The sequence below is a fragment of the Pieris rapae genome, chromosome 10 (genome assembly GCF_905147795.1).
Source record: "Pieris rapae chromosome 10, ilPieRapa1.1, whole genome shotgun sequence".
In the NCBI taxonomy this organism is placed as follows: domain Eukaryota; kingdom Metazoa; phylum Arthropoda; class Insecta; order Lepidoptera; family Pieridae; genus Pieris; species Pieris rapae.
In genome coordinates this window covers 10,061,501-10,086,401 of record NC_059518.1, presented here as the reverse complement: position 1 = coordinate 10,086,401, position 24,901 = coordinate 10,061,501, and the positions used below count along the sequence as shown (strand labels likewise).

General features: G+C 34.6%; 1 protein-coding gene across 1 annotated transcript in view; it reads left to right on the top strand.

Moving 5' to 3' along the window:
• LOC110999268 (protein dachsous) overlaps positions 1 to 24,694 on the top strand; it is a 205,540-nt gene extending 180,846 nt beyond the window's left edge. Inside the window, exons 3-16 of the mRNA XM_022268243.2 lie at positions 2,178 to 2,355; positions 3,569 to 4,042; positions 12,434 to 12,606; positions 13,179 to 13,408; positions 13,811 to 13,997; positions 14,389 to 14,797; positions 16,254 to 16,601; positions 16,741 to 16,895; positions 17,067 to 18,141; positions 18,302 to 19,022; positions 19,131 to 20,257; positions 20,577 to 20,867; positions 21,025 to 21,316; positions 21,493 to 24,694. Of these exons, the coding sequence (XP_022123935.2) occupies positions 2,178 to 2,355; positions 3,569 to 4,042; positions 12,434 to 12,606; positions 13,179 to 13,408; positions 13,811 to 13,997; positions 14,389 to 14,797; positions 16,254 to 16,601; positions 16,741 to 16,895; positions 17,067 to 18,141; positions 18,302 to 19,022; positions 19,131 to 20,257; positions 20,577 to 20,867; positions 21,025 to 21,316; positions 21,493 to 24,115 (8,283 nt within the window). The 3' untranslated portion in view covers positions 24,116 to 24,694. The remainder of the gene's footprint in view (positions 1 to 2,177; positions 2,356 to 3,568; positions 4,043 to 12,433; positions 12,607 to 13,178; positions 13,409 to 13,810; positions 13,998 to 14,388; positions 14,798 to 16,253; positions 16,602 to 16,740; positions 16,896 to 17,066; positions 18,142 to 18,301; positions 19,023 to 19,130; positions 20,258 to 20,576; positions 20,868 to 21,024; positions 21,317 to 21,492) is intronic.
• Positions 24,695 to 24,901: the final 207 nt, after the last annotated feature.

Below are 24,901 nucleotides of genomic sequence, written 5' to 3'. Positions count from 1 at the left end.
TTTTAAACGTATAAAATTAAACAACTTTTTTATTATAACTATCATCGTGTAATGATATATGCAGGGTTCAGTGGAGTTCACATTTCTTTACGCCCAAGTAAAATTACAGGCGCAGGCAATAATTCTAATCAACAGCAAAACGGAGAAATAATTCACTCGCATAAAGACAACAGGAACGTGTGAAATTACTAATATTAACATTACATCCCGATATCAGCTAACAGTTTCCCTATTACCTTCCAACAAAGACGATTATCGACCAAACACAATTGTAAAACCATTTATCTTTTTACACACGGACGCAATTAATCAAGGGACGTTGTCACATGCAAACCACGATCGGTAATACGAGCCTGACAAATTATTTCATGCAATTATACACCAAATTCCTTAAGCAGCAAGCGACAATTTCTTCTGAATGTTTTTGACACATTTCTCGCGAGCTATCGAAGGGGAAAAGGATGATTTCGTGCTAATTATCGGCGTTGTTGCGTAGCAATCGTCTTTTTTGGCCACTTAACACCTCCAATGCCAATTGGTTTTATTTTAGATACAATCGAAATACATTTAGAAATGTTATGTTATTTTGATTGAGATAACGTGACTGTTTAAAGGCGGCAATCTTTAAAAAATGCCGATTAATTTAATAGCACCTGTTTTATTGTTAGGCTCACTTCTGCAACATTGTTATAAAAATTAATCAAATCAAATCAATCAAAATAATTTATTAATATAGGTAACACAATGTACACTTATGAACATCAAAAAAGAAATATAATATATGAAATGCTTTTAAGTGTACATTTACTGCCAGTTCTCAATTCAAGAGTGTAGAACGGAATAGAAGGACTGGCAATAAATTCTCTGCCATATTTGTAATCGCCAAGTTTTTTGGTATAAACAATGTTTGTAAGGAGCTGCAACTATTACACCATGTTAAGTAATTAATCATAATAAAATAAATTAAAATGAGAGATTTGTCCACTATCAGCAGGAGATGTTAAAATAGGAGCACGCACTTACATTCTCGTGGGAACAACACGCAAATACATAGTCGAAATATGATAAATACGTAGTTGCCCATCTTTATATCGTCGACGTCATTAAGTTCAGTCTAAAAACCATGAAAAGGGTTAAACATTTTTGTAGTAATTAAATTTCATTATCAATCCTGAGTTATATTTAACAAGAGTTAAAGTTTAATATAACTACAGTGTAAGTCTGAACATGGATTAACTTGTTAAATTAAAACGATAAAATTCTTTTAGATTATGTAATAAAAAATAACTGCATTCCCTAGTATCATGTGCTTAGCCTGTTTCTCTAAAACTTTAGGGATTTGTAAAATGTTCAATTAGTTCTTTTTGAGACGGCGTCTCGATTTGGGAATATAAGTATTTGTATTTATCCAATAATGATTTACTGCATAGAAAACAACATTTGGTAGTCGGCTCTTTACAGTCTTAAGAAGGTAATTTCTTGATCTTAATATAATCAATAAATAATATAAAGTATAAAAGTTGTTATCGCAAAAGCAACACTGCAGGATGCCATACCGACCGGACCTCACAGTCCGAGGATCAAGTAGAATTAAATACTAATTAATTACGATTCTTATCTCCAAGACGCTAGACAATTATTTGTGGTGTGTTCGCGGTACTATTGGATGGTACGCTCCGACAAATTGGCTTTCTAGATTCTGATTATGTGGAATTAGAAATGGAGAATGAATGAGGAATGATCACGGAATTGCCTTTATCGACATTGTACATCCTTATCGATTTTTATTAGTTCTAGTTATTTGGTAGTAAATATAGAGCTTTATATATGATATAAATATGTACATGTTTAATCGACCGAAACGTGAAAATTTTTTGCTGTTATTTATATTTTTTATACTTATAAAACGTAAATCAAACGAAACAAAATTTATTATTTATTAAGCATTGAGGTGCCGTTGCAGTGGTATGGATGGAGCCTTAACGTCTTTGCTTTTAAACTCCTGATGAACTGCTTTGTAATTGAAACAGTTATTAACCTAGAGTATAATAACTACTTTGATTAAATATGTAATTTTTATTTTTTAAATACGTCTGAAACACAACGTATTGTATACATATTATACTTTTTCGTGTGTAAAATTAACTTTTTTTATATACTAAACTTTTTTTTTTCAGATGTCAGCGATAGACCCAGACTGTGGTGTGAATGCTGTCGTCAACTATACACTAGGGGAGGGTCTGGCCAGACCCCAATTTGTCGTGAAGCCTGATTCTGGAGACCTTTGCATTGCCGCACCTTTGGACCATGAAGCGAATGCAGACTTTGAATTTCCTGTTATCGCTACTGATAGAGGTTTGTTACCATTTATATAAAATAATACGATATATCCTAGAGGGTAAGGAATACCTATATTTCATATAAAATAAAGAACTGTTGTTACTATTATCAAAAAGTTCTGGATATAATTATTTTACTATTGGATTATTATATGTATAACATGGACAAAAAAACTAACCTTAAAAAATTCGAGTATCTATAAGACGGTGATCACCAAAACCGGCACATCTGATGTATTAGATGAAGTTAGTTCAATAATAATAATTCCATATAAAGTTTAAGGTAAAATCACTTTTTAGCACTTGATGCAAGTAAAATCCACAGTGTAATATAAAATTGTAAGCTGCTTATCAATGTAATCCCAATAAGACCTAGAAATATAAGGTCATCGTCGTGAAGGTATCGTTATCAGCGACAAAAAATACAATTAACTGTAATGTAGCATAGCACTAAGGAGAACAAAGATCCTCCCTACCCATTCATTATCAATTGGAAGCAATAAGTTCGCCTGTGACAGCTATACGTATGCATATAAGGTTTAAAATAAAGCACCAACGAAATGGCAGGAGAATAAATTCCGAAAGTGTCAGTCGGCTCTTGTCCCTGCAAACCTCCTTGATTTATGCGCGGAGGGGGCAGAACTATTACTGCGCGTTTTTATATCAACGCGTTGTTAAAGGAATTTTGGTGTATCGGGAATTAGTTCTAAATTCAAATGAGATTGGAAAATGTTGTAGTTATATTTTGCAACTTGTTAAAGCTGTTTGGTTACTATCTTTTAGAATAACATAATATGCATATATTATGTAAATTAATCAATATAATTTGGTGTAAACTATACATAGAAATATAGGCAATAATCTGAAACTTTCAGTCAGTGTTGTTTAAACAAGAAAAGTAATCGTAAACTAAAATTAATATTGGGCTTTATTTCCCAGTTGTATCTTTTCAAATTCTCATACTCATCCACTCGTATAGGCATATTAAAAATATAAAACCTTCAAATAACTTTGATTTATCTACGATTAGTTTGATATACAACGCATGCGCAACAATGTTAAAGTTATCAAAACAAAAACTACATGTACATGACGACCAATCATTTTATTATCACGAAACTTGTAGCGAAAACGTGTTGACATCAGAATAAATCAAGCGGCTGTCAATTAAACATCCTATTACAACAATATACAGACAATCAAGAGACCAATTATTTATATATTCGCAGGGGGCCTCTCCACGACGGCTATGGTGAAGATTCAACTGCTAGATATCAACGACAACGTACCAGCTTTTACTGTGAAAGATTACAACGTTTCTCTTAAAGAGGGGAGGGTATCAACCAGCGAGCCAATTGTTGCTGTGTCAGCTAGTGACGCTGATTCGGGCAGATTTGGGACAATCACATATAGAATCGTTGGTGGGAATGACAATGATGTGTTTCGAATTGACCGGAGCACTGGAGAGATCTTTGTGACAAAACCAGCGCTGATTCAGGCGAATGGAAGGTTCGATCTGGAAATATCGGCGACAGATGGTGGTGGCTTGACGGCTCCCCAAGGTGCCGTTGTTCATGTGAATGTGATGCCGGCTGGTGTTGGTGCAGCGCTTTTCGATAAACCAAGATACAATTTCCGAGTTAGGGAAGATGCGAGGAGTGGGACGATTGTTGGAAATCTCAAGGCGACAGGCGGTGACAGAGGTAAGACATTGTTCAAAATATTTTGGTTGTATTCTTTTTTTTATGATAATTATCCGATTTCCTTCTTGATGGATTGATTGGGAGAAACCCTTCTTCGATTAATTAAACTATTAGTATAACTTATTTTTTGTATTTCGGCGGGTTCAAATTCCGACAAATCATTGATTTAGATTAGAGTGTATAAAAATCTGTACCTATTAATTAAAATATTATATCACTTCACTACATTCACCAGAGTGAACATTTCTATAAAAAAATATTATAAATATTTAACTATAAACCAATAAAAGTGTTAGTCTGGAAGAGATCATTCGGCAGAGATATGGCCGCCAGTTACCCTCCTTTTTAATTAATTATTTTTTTTGTACTATATTAATGTTCTTGCAACGAAGTGTTAGTAAATAAATAATAAAATAAACTCACTTTTTAACAATTCATTCCTAATAATAATATTATTATTATTCCAAATTTAAATAAGTTATAAAGCAAAAAACATCGATTAAAAATGTTATAATTACATAAAAACTCTTTACAAATAAACCGGAATACATTCTCGAGAGAACAGTTCAGTAAACAGTCGTTTGGGATTACATACAAAAGAAGTCACTTAGAGATAGATTAAATATTTATGTAAAACTCGAAACTACCAGGAACGGGGCCATTATAGCTTCATTTTATTAAACAAATTTATCGAAATCGTGCGAGCTTTGTTTTGTTTTAAAATAAAAGCATTGGCGTCTAGTGTTACTGCATTGCAAACAGGTATTTATTTCATAAATTTTATATATTGCCAATTACACGTTTTGTTTTAAATATCTAAATACAAATTACTTTTTTTTGTAAACTTTAACCTATTCTGGATATAAATTTAGCCTTGGAATATAAATACTTTTTAGTTAGCTAGAGGTGTTTCCGCTGCCGCCCATGGCATCTTCCCTAACACTATCGATGCACAAAATATGTAATCGACCATTGTCTGGCGACGATCACGACTCTGTGATGAGCAGCTATCTCCAGGTTCCATACACTCCTTAGACTTTCTAATCTCTGCATAAGTAACATAACGGTTAGGATTTTATTTAAATCCTCTGCTCTTTATTTTCTCACATCTCAAAGCTCTCAAAAGCTGTAAGAAATTTATACTGACACATTTAATATTTTTTTTAAGTCACACAAATTTTCGAATACAGACAAAAACGCAAAACAAATGCAAGTGTACACAGCATTTAAAGGAAAGTATTACAATTACAAAAAATAAAAAAAATAATGCAATAATAATAAACAACAGTAAACTAGATTAAGAAATACAAATAGTAAATCAATTTATTTAATAATTAAATATATTTCTTCTATGCAACTGTTATTGGTGACGTAACAATGACTGCAGCATCTAATTATAGACGTACATATGATATTTTTAATTCTATTTCATCGTGAATCTAGAATCAGCTAAAAAGCTTAAATCCGAACCATAGTTTCTAAATCATACCACGCCAATAAACAATGCCAGCTATCTCGCGGCGATGCGTTATGTTTCACTAATATTTATACAAGTACAATTATATTTACATAGAAGTGTAATGGGGCAAGGCCGGTAGTGCATCTGTGATCTGTTTTCTTTATAAAATATGTTATAGAAAGGATACACGTGTGAAAATGAAACGAGAAGTTAAAAAAGGCAGCGCTAACCATATCAATACATTGCTTCCAGGGCTTTATAAAATTTAAACATTTTTTATATTATACGGTTTTTTATAACACAGTAGTAGTAAAAAAGTTCATATCAAGGTATTGATTGAATTTTATTTCATAGATATTAACTTGTATACAGATTTTACTAGAATTGATCAGTTTTTGTTGTTGATTTGCAAAGAAACTTAATCTATTTAGTAATTAACTGGTAACAAAAGTGTACATTGTATTAGTTATAAAAGATTTTGATTTGATTTGGTATGCTATTTACGTGTTAAGTAAAATGCGATGTGTTTCTAGTTATTTAATCCGGAAAAGTTCATATAACCTTTTCTCAATTTAAGCTTACAGTTATGGCGAAATTAGTTACATCAAGTGTGGTCACGTACCTAACAAATTAGATTCTAACTGTGCGTAGTAACGAAAGCGCCTTATCAACTTTTCGTGACCCTAACCATTGCATAATAATATAAGATTTGAAATACCTTTTAATTAATACAATTACAGTTAAAAACTGTTATAACGTCTTTGAAGTGACTGATTATGTTGTTATTAAGATCCAATAATACAATAGAATTCAGCCGGCACCTATGATTTTGGTCAATATAACCGATATGTAAACGATGGCGTCGTAAACGATTTTGACTGTATACAAAACGTGCGATAACTAATATTTTTTAACGTATGTGATTGATGAGCAGTTTCTCTAGTACCTAAACTTGCGACAAACCCTAAGAACGTGCGTTCGAATTCCGGATGTGCACCTTCTTTTTGTATCTTCATGACGTAAGACTTATTGGAAATGCGTCAAATATTGCGTTCCAAAAAAAAATATGTTCGTACGTAACTAAAAAAAATATTATATTTCGGTGTAACATAGGGCGGGTTTCTTCGAGGCCACGTTTATTCTGTTGCAAGTCGCAGCTCTGTAAATCACTGAATTGCGAACAGAACCGTTAGGCTGCGAGCGTTGTCTATGAGAATACCGCGTTCATTGTTGTTCGGATAGCGGCATTTAAAATTCATAGTTTGCGTGTGTCGGTGTATGTAGAACCCGCCCAGCTCTTTCTCATTGAGATCTCGTGTTCCAAATCTTTAACTGAATTAACTGTTTATTTTAATTGTTACAAGATTTTATATGTTGGGATGATAAAGGATTTTTTTCCATATAATCAAATCGAATAAAAAATTATTTATTCATATAGGTAACATAATGTACACTTATGAGTGTCAAAAAAAATAAATATAAAGTATATTTCTTCTTTTTGAATGTCTAATGTCTAATTTTTACATTTACTGCCAGTTCTCAAATCAAGGGCGTAGAACGGAAGAGAAGAACTGGCAATAAACTCTCCGCAAGTCTTTTTAATCGCCAAGTTTTTTTTCACAATATATTATTCCATATAGCATTTGTCACCACACATACATAAATAGTGTTAAACTCTGAGTTAGGTTATTAGCGCTTACGTATTTAGGATCTATAGATTGGCCGGTTAACACTATATCGTCAGGTTTAGTTGTTTTTTTCCTTATTTATCAAACAAAATTGAATTACTAAAATCTCAAAATCTAAAGAAGTCATTTAATGAGGACCTAAATCGACCAAATAAGGAAGAGTTCGAAGAGTTGAGTCTGCCCATTCTCACAAAGTGCGGAACTCTACTCCACTTCTTTTATGACTCTAATAATGACAACTATGAATCTTGCAAAATCTGGGCGGGTGACTCTTAAAATATGTATTATAAGCGGCACTAACAAATGGACATACGTTTAGGTCAATATTAATAAATTTAGTGGCAATTAACCCAGCGGTGGAAGGTTGCAAATCACATCTGTAGATTGAGAAGATACCGTTTAAAAATTATCCTATATTGTATTGATGGTGTATGGCTTAAGTAATGCAAAGAGGAAATTTAAAGTAACTTTGCTTGTGAAACTGTCGAAACTCTTTACATTAATACAAATATTTTTGGACATACTATTTACAAAACACAGTTGCTTAAATACATATGTTTATACTGTGCAGACAAGTATTATTAAGGAGGCGTATGGCTTTAGAAAAATAAGAAAAAAAACTGAGAATATTACGTGCATGATGTAAGTCCCAGTGAACTACATTATGTTAGATTACGATTTTGTGGCGTTTGTGATCAAGTTAGGCTATGTCAAAGCCTTTCATTCATTACATAAATCATGTTTAAATTAATTTCTATGAGGTTAAACAGCTTTTGCCACCACATTATTGCATAGTACACAATTACTGAAATATGAAAATATGTAGAAAAAATTCAAAGCAATGTTAAGGTGGTTTTAAATTTAAATTTCGAAAACCAAACCTAAAAAGGATTCATAAAAATTACAATGTAGTAAGGAGACTACAATTATTGGCTATGCACGCTTCCTCTCATACCCGAGTCGGTTCAATTTCGAAGCTCACTTTAATTAGAAAGAGCATAACAGTTCAATGTTAAACGCACGCCCCATCAGATTTATAGCACAGTTGCCCCGAGTGGAACATCCATTAATTAAAAAATATAATTTAATGAGCCCGTATCGAGTTTTGAGGCTGTGTCGGTAAACTAATTTGTTTTACATGTTTTTTATTTAATTTATTGAAACTGAAGTTAATCAGTGTCAAACATTCGTTTCGTTTTCAAAATCACAAATATTACAAGCATTCATCCTTATGGCTGCATAAGTTATAATAATTGTTGCAAATGTTGGTGATTTCTGATCTTAAACGATCAGAAATCACCAACATTTGCAACAATCATTGATAATCTCCACAGAGCATGTCTTGGCTTGGCTTGAATTAAAAAATCAAAGGAACAGGAAGACCAACAATTCTAGACTCTTCTCTGTATACCCAGAATAACACATTTTTATTTTAAATAACACAACCTACTCATTAATTTCTATATGAAGCAGAAAGTAATACACATAATACCTATGCTTGCCTGGTACACGTTGGACGGTGCTAGCATTGGAACTGCGGTAAAACATATCTAAACACACTCAAAGTTTGTGTTTAAACTCTATAAATAACGTACGTATTAGCATTGTGAAAGCAGAGTATTACAAACTAATATAATATAGGTATTATCACTATTATATACAAGCTAGAGATGATAAAACCACTACGGCAGCATTATCAATTCAATTACACCGGACCACACGCAACTTATTAAGTGGTCGAACATTGCGTAAAGGTACTCTATAATTTTATTTATATTGCATTCTTGACTGAGATATATCATAATTAAGCAGGGAAAGGGACTATTAAAAGTTTTTATGATAGATTTCCGACTTCTTGGCTTTTTTTTATGTTAACGTTGACGTTTTAGTACTAATGTTTACGATACAGTTTTGGAGATAACATTTCAATGATTCTGGGAATTAGTGTAGAATGTTTGTATTATACGCCAGCGGTCGCCATTAGGTTGCTTATAATATTTTATTTTGGTGATTTAAATTAGTTTTCATCATGTTATTAGCGATTCAATGCCGCCAATGACACTAATATTACGTCGAGAACATTTTAGAAGCATTCCTCAAAAAAACTTGAAAATTAAGATTTGGTTTACGCTTTCTTGCAAGACGACACGATTGGAAATTTGAAATTCAATCCAGAGAAGTCCAAGGATACGAATAAATACAGGCGAGGTCGTCCAACCCAGACCCGAAACGACAGTTTTTGCGAACAACTTTCTATGCCTCTTTTTCACTTCAATTATTTCCAAGTTTTTGTTCCACGTTATTTGGACGGCTTGCAACTGAAATTGTTTACACGATTTATGTGTTAAAATGTTTAGTTAAGTGTTGTGCGCAGTGGAATCACGTGCGAAAATTCCCACTAATGATAGCGATGCCTTAACGACATCGAGGGAATGAGACGAGAACAACTTATTTACCCTGCAAAACAGAAGAGAAGTTATTAATAAATCCACACTAACATAAGGAATGAACTGGGTTTATCCTTCTTATGTGGGAAAGTGATAAGAACTATGCTGATGATTTTAATATAAACATAGCTTTGATTTTCTAGCAGACGAGGTCGTGACAATCAGCTAGTTTAAATTATAGATAATCTTGCTTTTTTGATATGCAGATAAGAATAAGGCAGACCTTTCTCAGCGCCTGCGCCCTTTAGAGATAATCGAACTCACAGATAATTAATTCATTAAACTCAAATCGAGAATCGAACAATTCGCATAGGAAATCTTTACAACTCTTAATTGAAGTCAAATGGTGGCTCGTGAGTAAGATAATCGCGGTGCCATTAATGATTTCAATTTAGAAGGGCATTCCAAGTATGTTTCGGAGTAAATCACGGGCCTTGTACTTAGCTAATGAATGATTGATCAGCCAGACAAAGTGGTACGCACCTGGCTCATTTACATAAACTATTTCGCAACTAATCCTGTTTTGTAGACTATCATCGTCGATTAGATAATGTAAATCTCTTTATCTGTTGCAAATGTGACAGATGACATGATTGATTTTATAATTCATTTTATAATTCGTTCATAAGAATATATGTATTTACAACGCAATAAAATTTCATAAGTGTAAAAACATTATATAAATATATATATAGTACACAATTTCAGTGCTTTCCAGAATTCATGGTTAGCAAGATTAAACGGTTTTTATTAACTAATATACATTTGCTCATTGTTTAATTTAACTTTTAAATTAACTTGAGATAAGAAAATTTCAAATATACACACTAAACGTTTTTAAATATCAATTGTAGAAATACTTCAAGTACAAATATATAAGTTATATGTATATAATAACGTAATCACTCGAAGTGAACGTAGACCGAAGGAACCCAAAATACCGGGAAATTGGCAATTCAAAAACAAACATTAAAGTCTAAAGCTTGCAAAATAAAAGCATCAGACTCAAAGAATAAGCGGGGTGCCGACGGATTCGGACCAGTTACAGAAACAAAGAGTATCCGATACATCGTCAAGCCCGTATATCAATCTTGTTGCGTCAACTGTCCTGCCCAAAACGTACGGCGAAAAAACTCGGCCGCAAAAACGAGCAGAAAAAGAAATACGACTGAATCGCTTACTGTGAGAAGTGCCAATTAAAATTTGATAGATAGAAAGCGGTTTTTTCGGTTTTGACTTGATTTAGGTACTGAATTAATTACATTATTAATATTATCAGATCCTCAATTATTCAGGGTTATCGACTTAATGAGTGAAATATTAGGATATTAGTATGTGATAAAATAATTCAGTGGCGCTTCAACCTTTTCAGGTCTGTGCTACTGATTTTTGTATCCGTTTCAAGTTTATTTATTCTAATTGCAAGTAGGTGATCAGCCTTTGTGCCTGACCCACGCTGTTGAAGTTTTCTTTTACCATTCTAGCGAATGTTAATTTGTTAGTATAACGTCAGGGATATGTGTTGAACACTAGCCACTAGGCCGACACTACTTTCTCAATTAAGATGTGATAGTTCATTTGAAAATCTGCAGTTAAATGTTTTTTCTTTTTCTATCTTAGTATGATAGAAAAACTCACCATAATCATTGTTCAATCTATCACAAAGAACAAATTCATACAGTCATCCGAATGTCATTAAAAAAATTTGAAATAAATAAGAATTCTTATTAAATTGTTAATTTATTAAGTAGTAAGCTAAACTTATAAAAATACCGTAATCATGTAAGTTAAAAACATTGCTTAACATTTACCAGTTTTTCGTATGATATAAATACAAACGATGCACCGACAGAATCATAGCTTCAACTTATATTAAATGCCATTAGATGTCGAAAGTAAAATGATATGGATACATAAATATTTATGGTCACCGTAAATAGCGACTGGTCAATTTTACCGCATATTATAATCCAGGGAAATTGAGTTGAACTGGCTACACACAGACGAAAGTTTATGGTGGCTATTGACGTAAAAAATAATAAGGGAACTACAAAGCCAATAATTGATTTGAGTTATTGATTTATAAATGAGTTTCATTAACACTTTGTTGCACAAATAATGATATAGATCTTCGTATAGAATTATTAGAAACATAGTTTAAATTTTACTAATTATTTATTATTATTACCTTTGATCTTTTATTGCTCATGAAATTGTCCCACAATCTGATGGGTCAAAAAAGTTAATAACTTTCTATAAGCTGTTAAATAATTTAGTATTTATCATCAAACTGAGTTTATCCTATGTTTTTCACTAAGAAAAAAAGCAGGTAGATTTGACGGTACACACATCATATTATTAAAAAGCAAATCAGTGGCTCAAGTGTATTAAGAGGGTCTCTGAATCTGTGTCATAATCATTTGTCAATCTAATAAAGTAATATAAATAAATAAAGGCCAGTAGTTGTTCTTGGTGACTGTATGTTTAATAATAGTTGAGATATTAAGAGCCACATTCAAGCGCAGAGAAATTATTTTATATCGGTACTGTTTCACAGAGAATTTACTGAAGGGTAATTATTTTAAGGACGGCTTTTGTGTATTATTTAATACAACTGTTGAAGCAATGTGATTTATTTAAGTACACTCATATTAACAATGCATTCAATTATTTTAGACCCTAGATGCTCCTTAATAAAATTTCTCTATGACTTATGTATTTATAGACCAACTAATTGTGTAGCAATCAAGTTTCTTTATACTAGACAAACTTCTATAATTTCAAGGTATTTTGTCAGGTAAACTTATGCGGTATAGCATAGTATCAGGCGATCCAGGACACCAGTTCACAATAGAGCCTCACACGGGAGCCATCAGGACTTCTGGTCAGCTGGACCGGGAGGCTGTAGCCACTTATCTACTCAACGTTAGAGCTGCGAACGGAAATACGGCCAGCTATGATCAGACGCAGGTAAGGGAATATTTATATATTTTTTACTAAATAATATCGCGGAGCGAAAACTGTTGGAGTTACTGGAAGGTGGTAAAAAGCCGTTGATTGTTTTAGGCATCGTTACATTTTTTATTAATCTCTCAAGTATTTCCCAACCTAGGGGCCACGCTTCACATGCGGAAAATTAGATTGTTAAGGGGCTCTCTTTTTAGCAATTTCTTTCATTATATGATGTGTAATCTTCCTTGCTGTCTCCTATAAACCTATAATTTAAGAATGTATCATTTTACATAGAGGGAATAAGAATTATATAAAGCATGGCATAGGGTTTTTTTGTCTATTATTTTATGTAACTTAATCTGTGCAATTCCTGATGAAAATCTGTGCAGATTACTTGGTCGACAATTGACGTAACTTTAACATAATAGTTCGAAGAATATTGTTATAATAAATAACAATATTCTTCGAACAGTGTTAAAAATATCCTTTATACGTGTGAGATATATTTCCAGTACGTTTATCCGATGAAAATGATATTGCCTACAAAATATGTATATACCAAAAAGATAGAAACTAAATAAAAATTTCAGGTTCAAGTCACTTTAGAGGATGTAAACGACAATGCACCAGGCTTCGGCACATCATCGGTTAAGGTGTCTGTGGCGGAGTCAGCGGCGGTTGGATCTGTGGTTTATGCTGCGAGAGCCATTGACGAGGATGAGGGAAAGAACGGGCTGGTTACCTACACTCTTCTTTCAGCTTCTGGACCCATGAATACTTTCGCAGTGAACCCACAACATGGATTGGTTACTTTATTGCGGTAAGGAAATTGATGTATTGGATATCCCATGCCAGATATTTATATAATAGAATAAACGGACAGGAAGTGACGTAATGCTAAATAATACCGCCGAAGGATCCTAAGTGGAATTAATAATTATAATAAAAAGTCTTTATTCATTTTAAGTACATTTTCTTTTCAAAGGGTAAGATTTGGAAACCCTTTTAAGTAAAAAAATACCCGTGTAAGGGTTCCCATTGGTTTGGAACTACTTCTATGTGCAACTGGAAAAAAAGAATTATCTGTATTACATTTTTAATAATGTAATGCAGTACTGATGTAACGTGATTAAAATTAACTCAAAAGCTTTCGTTATTTTAAAATCAAGACTTACAATACTGTAATGGTAAATTGTATTACGAATATTTCTATTTATTTTAGGTCGCTGGACTACGAGAACCTTGTCCGACATACTCTAGTGATATCAGCTAAAGATGGTGGTTCACCGCAGCATACAGCTAACCTCACTCTTGTTGTGGATGTACAAGATGTTAACGACAACCCACCTGTATTTGAACATGATACATATAACGCCAATGTGTTGGAATCCGACGTAATTAATACAAAGGTAAGGCTAGACAAATATATATTTAAGATAACCGGCCCTTATATCGAAACCTACACGTAAATATAAATCAAAGTATGTAGTCCACTGAATTGTCTAATTAAAACTTGATATAAAGATTACTTATTAAATGAAAATTCAAATTCAAAAGTCATTTTTCATCTAGGTACAATTTGTACACTTATGCATGTCAATTTACGCAATCTCACTATCTCATAGCGGCATTAGTGCCCATACATTGTTATCGTCTTGAACTGTCTAATATCCTTTTTTTATTAGGGTTTCCTTGAATGTTTAAACTTATGTAGCGGAAGTTTGGTTTAAACTAGTAACTAATCTATGGTTGCATAGAGTACAGTTTTTTATATAAATTACATTATTGTATAATTTCCAGATTCTTGAAATCCAAGCGATAGACAAAGATACAGGCAACAATGCACGAATAACCTACCGCATACACAATAACACATACTTCAAAGTGCAACCCAGTACCGGGTGGGTGCAACTCGCTAAAGAACTCGATCGAGAATCGATCCCACAACACAACATGACAATAATAGCTTCGGATAATGGGATCCCGCCGCTGTCGGCAACCGTCAGCCTCGTCGTCAACGTATTAGATGCTAATGATAATGATCCAGTTTTCTCACAAGCCAACTATGAATTCCAAGTTGAGGAGAACCGCAAGGCTGGTGCGTTTGTTGGGAAGATTGCGGCCACTGATGCTGACTTGGGAGATAACGCGGCCGTTAGATACAGCCTCTTTCCAACTAATACGAGTTTCGTCGTTAACCCTGTTACTGGTGAGTGGAATTTAATTTCTAATCTATTATTATTCTAATCACAGGTTTTATGACATAATTTAACGAAACGGTTCTATCGTTCTTTTATCATTTATCATCATTTATTATAAACATTTATCGTGTCGGTCTCCATCAGCCCTCGAAGTTTGAAATGGTTCCCTGTCCCCACATTGTATGTGCAAAAAATAAACAGCGGACAAAACTAACAGCGTAGATAAAACAATACAGATTAATACAAACTGCGCCGTCTTGGTATTTGCCAAGCTCCAAGTCCTAGCTGCCACTCACAATTGTTTGCGCAGCCGGCCCCTTTGAAAGCTAAGACCCAAAGTATGTTGTGACTTAAGACTCATCGACTGACCAAATAGTTTGTGTCAACAAAACCACATTAATACCTGAACAATTTAAAGGAATAGGGAGCAGTTTTACCTTTGTTTGCTTGCCCGAGAATATGATATTTTTAATGACATTCCTTGTGTGATTGACGAAAGAATTTTCAACATAAACATAAATAAAAAAATCCTCCGATGTTATCAGTTTGAATTTTGAACTATCTCTTAAATATAATTTTGTGCAAAATGTAAAAAGCAATTCAGCAAATTCTTTTATTTGTGTTTAATAATAATAATCATAACTCGAATACCTAAAGAATGGAGTCGAAATTTCTTTATATTTATTAAAATCTTGGTAATACGTTTAGCTTTAGCTGCAAGATATCGTTATCACATATAAGTGTTCGAGAATGGTTACTAAATCGATGAGATAAACATCGCTCACGCTTTTATGCAAAAAAAGGAAATGTTAGTTTAAGTGACTGATGAATAACCGTTTTATCTCAATTCGGCTTATCGACACCCCTTAGCTAGTTAGCATCTTAAATGCAAAGTAAAACTGTAAATCATTGACGATGACAACTGTATACTACCCTGCTGATAGGGAATCCAGATTTCCTCACATACTTTTTCGGATACTGCCTCTTATGTCCATAATCGTTCGTAACTTGCTCGTTTTATTTGTCGGCGATTCAAAGAGGTGACGCCGAATTCAAAATACTTGAATCAATCTTTTCTGCCAATTATTAAACGAATTGATAAAACTTGCGAATAGGATTGCATTTTTTTGTTTACTTCAAAACATTTAATTACATTTTGTGTTATAATCGCGTTACTAAAATATAAAAGTTGATAAAGAAAACCTGTTTCGTAAAATTGCATAGAACATTATTTAATAACTTCAACACTCGTAGTGTTGATGAATTACCTGCGTTCGCTTTGAGTTATAAACATCCTCGCATGCCAAAGCGCCGTGACCTGCCATTAACTATTATTAAAATATAGAAGTCTCGCTTTTCTATTTCATGTTTTATTACAAGACAGGAGATACTGTCCAGTATTTAATGCGTGTACGTTAAACCTGTTTGTGGCATTTCGAAATTATATTGTATGTTGCTTTACAGGAATTATAACAACCAGAGAAATGCTCGATAGAGAATTTAAACATACTTATTCCCTTTTCGCTGAAGCCAAAGATCAAGGTTCGTTGCCCCGCTCGACCAGGGTTCCAGTAATAATAAAAGTGACTGATGTCAACGATAACTCCCCTGAGATAGTTGATCCTAGAGAGGATGTAGTGAGTGTGAGGGAGGAACAACAGCCTGGAGCTGAAGTAGCAAAAGTAAAGGCGATTGATAGAGATAACGGCCCCAATGCATCAATCACATACTCAATACTGAATGACCGAGACACAGATGGCTTTGGTATATTTGTCATTGATTCTTCTACAGGAGTTATTAAAACAAGCACAGGTAATTGAATATTGTTTAATTTTTTGTAATAATTATTCAAAATATACAAATCTACTTTGTTTAACAAAAACCCATGTTTGTCAGCATTGAAAGTTTTAATGTGTGTTTTAATGTGTATAAAGAATTACTCTTTGTTCAGTGTTAGATCACGAAGAGCGGTCAATATATCGCTTGACCGTTGCTGCAACAGATGCGGGTCAACCTCCAAGACAAACTGTTCGGCAATTAAAAGTAGAGGTTCTAGATTTAAACGACAATAGACCTACTTTTACCAGTTCCAGCTTATCCTATAAAGTACGTATTCTTTTATTGTATCAAGCTGTAATTTTTAAATAATTCTCAAAAATAAATTTATTATTGTTTGTGCTTACAAAGGACGTTACTTTAATGTAAGTAAGTAAACTGAATATAAGTTTAGACTATATTTTACATCGTTGTCTGTAATTAAAATCTCTTTATTTTCAGGTGCGAGAAGATTCCAAAATCGGGCATGTTGTGGGAACTGTTACATGTTGCGACAGCGATTCAAATGAAAATTTGATTAATGGTGATGAAGAGAGACAGATATCATATCTTTTGATGTCGTTGACGTCTGACCATGTACCTGGAACTTTTGAAATCGATAGACGAACTGGGTCTTTGGTTGTGGCACGTCAGTTGGATAGAGAAGTTCAAGATGAATATCGACTCGAAGTTCGAGCGCTGGACACTTCAGCTACTAACAACCCCCAAAGCAGTGCCGTCACCGTAAGAATTGAAATTATTGACGTTAACGATAACGGTCCGCAGTGGCCGGAAGATCCTGTTAATATAAAAGTTCCAGAAACTACAGCAGTTGGTATAAACGTATACAACTTCACCGCAAAGGACATAGATGCAGGTGCCAATGGTGAACTTAACTATCACATAGTTTCGACAGTGCCTCCTACTAGAAACATGTTTAACCTAGATCCTCTCACTGGCGCTTTAACGCTGACAGCTTTGCTAGACTTTGAAATGTTAAAAGAATACTGGCTTGTGGTAGAAGCAATCGACCAAGCAGTGACTGTAAGTGAACGAATCTCTACGTCTGCCACTGTACACATATCTGTGGTTGATGCAAATGATAACACTCCTACTTTTGTATCTGCTCGTAAAGTATCTGTCACTTTGAATTCTTTGACTGGCGTTCTGTATCAAGCCTTAGCCATTGACGCTGACTCGGGAGATAATGGAAGAGTATCCTATTATATATCTAATGGAAACGACCATTCTTACTTCTCAATGGATTATGATACAGGGAAGTTAACATTGTCAAAAAAGTTCACTTCTGAATATTCGAATATAAGGGCGGGGCAATATAAGCTCAATTTGACAGCTTCCGATCATGGGATGCCATTTCCCAGACAAAGTCATATGACATTAACTTTACACTTGCTGGAATCAACCAACACCCCACCTCGGTTTACTGAAACATTGTACAAGGCAAACATTAGTGAAGATATCCGTGCTGGTAGTTTCGTAACAAGAGTTACGGCCAAATCATCAAGAGGGACTTCAGGTAAATCCACAAAAAATTAAAGCTTAAAGATAAATAAATTGCTAATAATAGTGGTTATAATATGATTATTTTTTTCACTTCTTTGAAAAAACTCTTACGTTTGAATGTATATTCTAATAATCGCGTTTTATCGAAAATAACTAATGAATATTTATTTCAGGTACGCTAAGGTACATGATACCCTCAAGCGTAGCAGATGATAAGTTCGTAATCGATGAGTGGACAGGAACAATCACTATCAAATCTAAAGTTGACCGAGAAGAAACTGGACAATATATTTTTCCAGTTTATGTCACTGATTCGGAAAGCTTCCAATCTCCAAGTAATTTTGATGTTGCGACAGTAACTATAAACATTTTAGACGATAATGACAATGCTCCAACATTCAAACCGGGATCCTGTTATACTTTGACAGTGCCCGAGAACAATGATCCTGAAATTATTCACACAGTATCTGCCACCGATAAAGACATCGGTGCTAATGGAATTATAACATACAGCATCACTTCAGGAAATAATGGAAACAAGTTTAGTATTGATCCCACTACGGGAAAACTCACCGCCAAAGCCCTAGATCGTGAAACACAGTCCAGATATGAATTGACAATAACAGCATATGACCATGGATCCCCTATAGCACTACAAGGTGCATGCAATATAACGGTAATGGTGGAAGACCAAAATGACAATGATCCCGTTTTCGATACGGGTCATTACTCAGCCGCCATCGCGGAAGACGCATCTCTCGATACTTCCATCATTAAAGTGAGAGCCACTGACGCGGATCTAGGATATAATAAACGAATAGTTTATTCCCTCGCTAATGAAAGTCAAGGGTTGTTTCGTATCGATAATAAAAGTGGTGTCATCTATACGACTGGGTAAGTAAATAGTTTTAACACTGTAATTGATTTATTATTAAGAATAACAATAGTACCCATTATAACAAAAATGAAAATATGTTATAATAATTACTCTTTTTATTTCAGACATTTCGATCGGGAAAAAATTAACGTCTACCATTTTGAAGCCGTAGCAACAGATCAAGGTCGCTACATCGCGCGTTCGACTAGGGTTTCTGTAGAAGTAACCGTCAACGACGTGAACGACAATAAACCAATATTCACAAAATATCCCTTCAAAGAACAAATCGCTACACTTATACCCCCGGGACAGAGTTTGCTTAGAGTTTTCGCAACAGATAATGATATTGGGACAAATGCTGAAATTATTTTTGAACTCCTCGATAGTTCAAACCACAAATTCAGAATTAACCCCACAACTGGGGTTCTAACGGCCACTCAAAGTTTAGCAAGCGAAAACGGTAAACTAGTACATCTAAAGGTATTAGCCAAAGATAAAGGAAATCCACCACAAAGTTCTGAAGGCCTCATAGAACTTCATATAGGTGACTTTTCTGACCAAACTTCGACATTAAACTTTCAAAACTCAACATACAACATTACCATAGAAGAAAATGTACCCTATGGACGTGAGGTTCTTCAAGTCACTGCACTGCGAAGTGACGGGCGAAGACAAAGAGTTATTTATGAAATCGGCAATGGAAACGACCAGTATGCCTTTGAAATAGACAGCAACACTGGCGTTCTTAGAGTAAATACTTCAGATAGCTTAGATTATGAAACCTATCCAGGACCGAGGCGGAGACTAGTAATCGTTGCAAGTACTGAAGGATCATTGCCCTTGTACGCTTATTGTGAAGTTGTAGTAAATCTTTTAGACCAAAACGATCACGCTCCACGGTTTACTCAACAACAATACATCGCCAATGTATTTGAAGGCAATACGAAAGGTGAATTCGTCGTTCAATTAGCTGCGAAAGATGAAGACAGGGATGCGAACGCGAGAATATTATATCACATAGTGGATGGTAATCATGACAACGCATTTATCATTGAGCCTGCGTTTTCGGGTTCTGTTAAAACAAATATTGTTCTCGACCGAGAAATACGAGAATCTTATAAGCTAACCGTTATAGCGACGGACGAAGGAAACCCACAAATGACTGGGACAGCCACTTTAAGGATAAACGTCGTCGATGTCAATGATAATCAGCCGACATTTCCGCCACCAAACGTCATATCTGTTTCTGAAGGTATGTATGGATAAATTACAAAGTAATTAACACTTATCCCATTTGAGTGTATTATTCAATAATCTACATAATTTTATATCTACATGATGTACTGATTCATATGTTCATATGTTCGATGAAAGAGTAAAAATAAATATCTGACCCTTGCCGCCATGAATATTTAAGTAGAACTGGAAAGGTATACCGTTATATGAATCTTTTATCATCTTATTTCATTTCATTGTTTCTCGGACAAGTTTTAGTTTTGTTCATTTTATTTTGTATATTCATACCAAATGTACGCATCGCTTGATCTTATTTATTCTTTCATTTTTTACAGGAGCAGAAGTCGGCTCCATTCTAACATCTGTTACTGCAAATGATGTGGACACCTATCCTGCGTTGAAGTATGCTTTAGTTCAGGATGAAAATATCTTCTCAATTGACAGATACAGTGGCAAAGTTGTTCTAAATAAAGCGCTCGATTTTGAAAGTTATAAAAGTTATATCATTAACGTTACTGCCTCGGACAACGAACATGTTGCTACAACAACTTTAACTGTAAAAGTTACGGATATAAACGATAATGCTCCAGTATTTGAAGAAGTCTCATACAGCAGTGTTTTACCGGGTAAATAATAAACATTTTTTCTTTTAAATAATAATAAATTTGTATTTTATAAAATACCTATATAATATATAGTTGGTATACCTAGAAAAAGTCTACTTGCTATTTCTATTGTTGCTATTTGTAGACGTTATTTCATTATATTTCAATTTCATTTCAGAAGGGTCAGGCACTATAGAAATTGGAATTGTAAAAGCTACGGATAAAGACAGCGGTGAAAATAGCAATATTTCATATCAATTTCTTGAATCAAAGGATGGATATTACATAGATGCGGTCACTGGAGAAATGTTTGTGAACTACAGCTCCCTTCCAAATGATCATCGAGATATACAACTGGCGGTTGTAGCAACAGATCATGGAAAACCTAACAAATCGGCAATCACATCGGTCAGAGTCAGCAGTGGTGCTTCATCGGAAATCAAACCCTTTATTGGTCAAGATACCTATAGGTAAATTAAATACTTATATATTTCGCCATTCATTCTCTAGGCTCAGTGTGATTTGGATCCCTTTTTGAAGAAGTAAATTCACCAGCGTGTGCATACGCACTAAAATAAAGTAAAAATTAAGTCCCCTCATCATAATTATTTTTACTCATTTATCAATAATATTTTTATTTTTTCAGGATAACGGTAAATGAAGATACCGAAGAGGGTACATCCTTGTTGCAAATCGGTGGAATAAATGATATTTTAAAGAAATATAGCCTTGACTTTAAAATTATTACCGGAAATGATGGCGATATGTTTGATATTACAACTGAAGGTGCATTAATACTCGTAAAAAGGCTTGATAGAGAACGACAAGAATCATACGTGCTCGGTTTAGCCGCTGTCGAGCAAGGAAAAATGCTTTCATATAAACAAAATAAAACGTCTATAGTTGTATTTGTGACTCTGACGGATGCAAATGATAATGCCCCCATATTTGCTATGAACACATTCGATCTTACAGTAAGCGAGGATGTTAAAGTAGGGCATAGTCTAACGCAATTTTCTGTGACGGATGCAGATTTATATGGAACTGCAAATTCAGATATTATTTTTAACATTACTTCAGGAAATGATGACAAGTCATTTTACGTGCATTCAACGACAGGCGTTTTAACTGTTAATAAATCTCTAGACTATGATACGGGTAAAACTAATTATAACTTGGTCGTCGTTGCCTGTGATCAAGGAGTACCCTGTTTGTGCAATGCTGCTTATATTAAAATTGAAATCCTCGATGTTAACGACAATACACCTGCTTTCCCGGTTAATGAGTATTTCGAGGGTATCGCAGAAAATGAAAGAGTTGGCACGTCTGTTTTTACCGCTACAGCCACAGATATGGATAAAGGAAAATTTGGCACATTGAACTATTCTATAGGACCTGTATCTTCGAATTATAACAAAAACGATGACGCTTGGAAAATGTTTCAAATTGATTCAATAAGTGGCTTAGTAAATACTAATACTGTCTTTGATTACGAACTTAAGAACAAATATGAGTTTTCCATTAAAGCTTCAGATATAGGTGGCAGAAGCTCCACAGTAAAAGTCAGAATTGATATAGAAAGTAGAGATGAATTTTACCCTCAGTTTACTCAGAAAACGTATAATTTTGGTGTTCCAAAATCAGGATCTCTACCGGCAGGTTACATTATAGGTCAAACTACTGCAACAGATAGAGACAAAGGTATAGACGGTCGAATAGTTTACCAGCTATCTACGTCTCACTCTTACTTCAAAATAAACAGGACTACGGGTATGATTATTCTTAAGAAAAAAGTGGATTCAATACAAACTTTATTTGGCGGCGATAAATCAATCAGCCTAGTAATAACTGCAAGTTCAGGCCGACAGGGATCTCTTACTAATAAAACTGCAGTCGAAATATTGTTAGACCCTGCCGCAATCGTATCAGATGGCACTAACATCTTGAATGATCCAGCATTAGCTCAAAATAGTGGATTGTCGGATTGGGCCTTAGGGCTTCTGATAGCTTTTATATTTATTATTATCATCTTCGCCGCGGCATTTCTATTTTTACATATGAAAAATAAAAGACATAAGAAAGAAAATAAACCAGGATTAAGTTCGGAGGGAGTCGGAGCAACAAACAGTTACGTTGACCCCAGCGCATTTGATTCAATTACGATACGCAATACTGGTGCTGTGAATTCAGCGAACCAATTCGCACCTCCAAAATATGATGAGATCCCACCGTATGGTGCTCATACTGCCAGTTCAAATTCTGGAGCCGCGACCACTTCAGAGCTGTCTGGCTCTGACCAATCGGGATCTAGTGGTCGAGGATCTGCTGAAGACGGTGAGGACGGAGAAGATGAAGAAATAAGGATGATCAATGAAGGCCCACTTCAACGAGACAGGCAAACGAATGGTGTAGACGATGATAACTTGTCGGACGTATCTGTTCATAACACCCAAGAATATTTAGCTAGACTCGGTATTGTTGATACTGGCACAGGTGGAGGTGCATCGACATCATCGCGGAGATGCTCTGAAAATGTTGCAAATAAAGATACAATGTTGCATCATGGGCCGATAGATCCAATGCACAATATTTTTGACGAGGATGGACCACATGAGAACGATATCACGAATTTGATTTACGCTAAATTAAATGAAGTAACCGCCAGCGATAGAGGCAGCAACGCGGACGAAGCAAGTGCTGCCGTGGATCGAGCAATGGCTTTAGGAGCATTTCCTAGTGCACCTGGTGAAAATACTGCAGTACCCACGGCTGGACCTTCAATGACCGGAAGTTTAAGTTCTATAGTACACTCAGAAGAAGAGTTAACTGGTAGTTACAATTGGGATTATTTATTGGACTGGGGTCCACAATATCAGCCTCTCGCTCACGTGTTCTCAGAAATAGCTAGGTTGAAAGATGACGCTGTTTCTTTACAAAGTGGAAATAGTGGAGCATCTAGTGCTAAAAGTAAAGGAACATCAATGTCTGGAGGCAAAAGTGTGCCCCCGCCTTTATTGACTACCGTTGCGCCTAGAAGCTGTCCGGCGCCTTCGTTATCTTGTAGGCAGCCTCAGCATTTGTTACCTCGTTCGCCTATAAGCCACGACATCCCAGGAGGCTTTTCAGCTGCTGCAGCCATGTCTCCTTCCTTTTCGCCTTCCTTGTCCCCCCTAGCAACGAGATCACCGTCGATGTCACCTTTAGTGGGCCCTGGGTTACCTCCCGTTCCAGGAAATAGAAAGCCTAATCATTCAACTATGAGACTTTAATCAAAGACCAGTGAACTTTGTAAATAAATCTCGACTGTTTGCCTTTTAAGTATTGTATTAGTGTATTTATTGACCGATGTGATCGGATTGGTTAATTGTAGTAACATTTTGTGCATGTACTGTATTTTTTTAGATGTGCTCAAAGTGATGTTAAGCGCTTTTTACCGATTTTGCGGTAAATGTAAATATCTCTTTTCGGGTGTTAACTTTAACTGTATATATTAGATTGTATGTGCCTTGTATAGTTTAAATAAAGACTGCCATGTTATACGTATTAGATAAAAACAGCTTTACATAAGATATCGCAATTTAATAGTTAGCTTATTCAAACACTTTGTAAATCACATATGTCCAACTAGTTAGACCTTTTGAAAAAATAAATGTATACCTCTAAATTAAACATGTAATTAGATAAATTGTACTGTGATTTTCGTCTTAAATTTAGATTTTATTTGCAATATTTAAATGGAAATTGTAAGTTTAAATATTACGAATAAGAATAGTAATGTAAATATTACAAAATAAGTTTCAACGACTGTAGGAGTTGACGTGGAGAAAAATAAAATTGTACGATTTAAATTTTGACTTTCATTTAAAATTTCCTGTAATATATATCGTGTTACTGAAACCCAATCCCAAGAAAGCATACCTGTGCCACGTGTTGCGCCATGACAGCTATCACCTCTTTCATAATTATGATTGGTAACCGGCGTGTTTGCAGAAGACAATCATTGCTTCGCAATGTTAAGGAGTGGGCGGGTATTGTGAATGCGGAAAAGTTGCTGC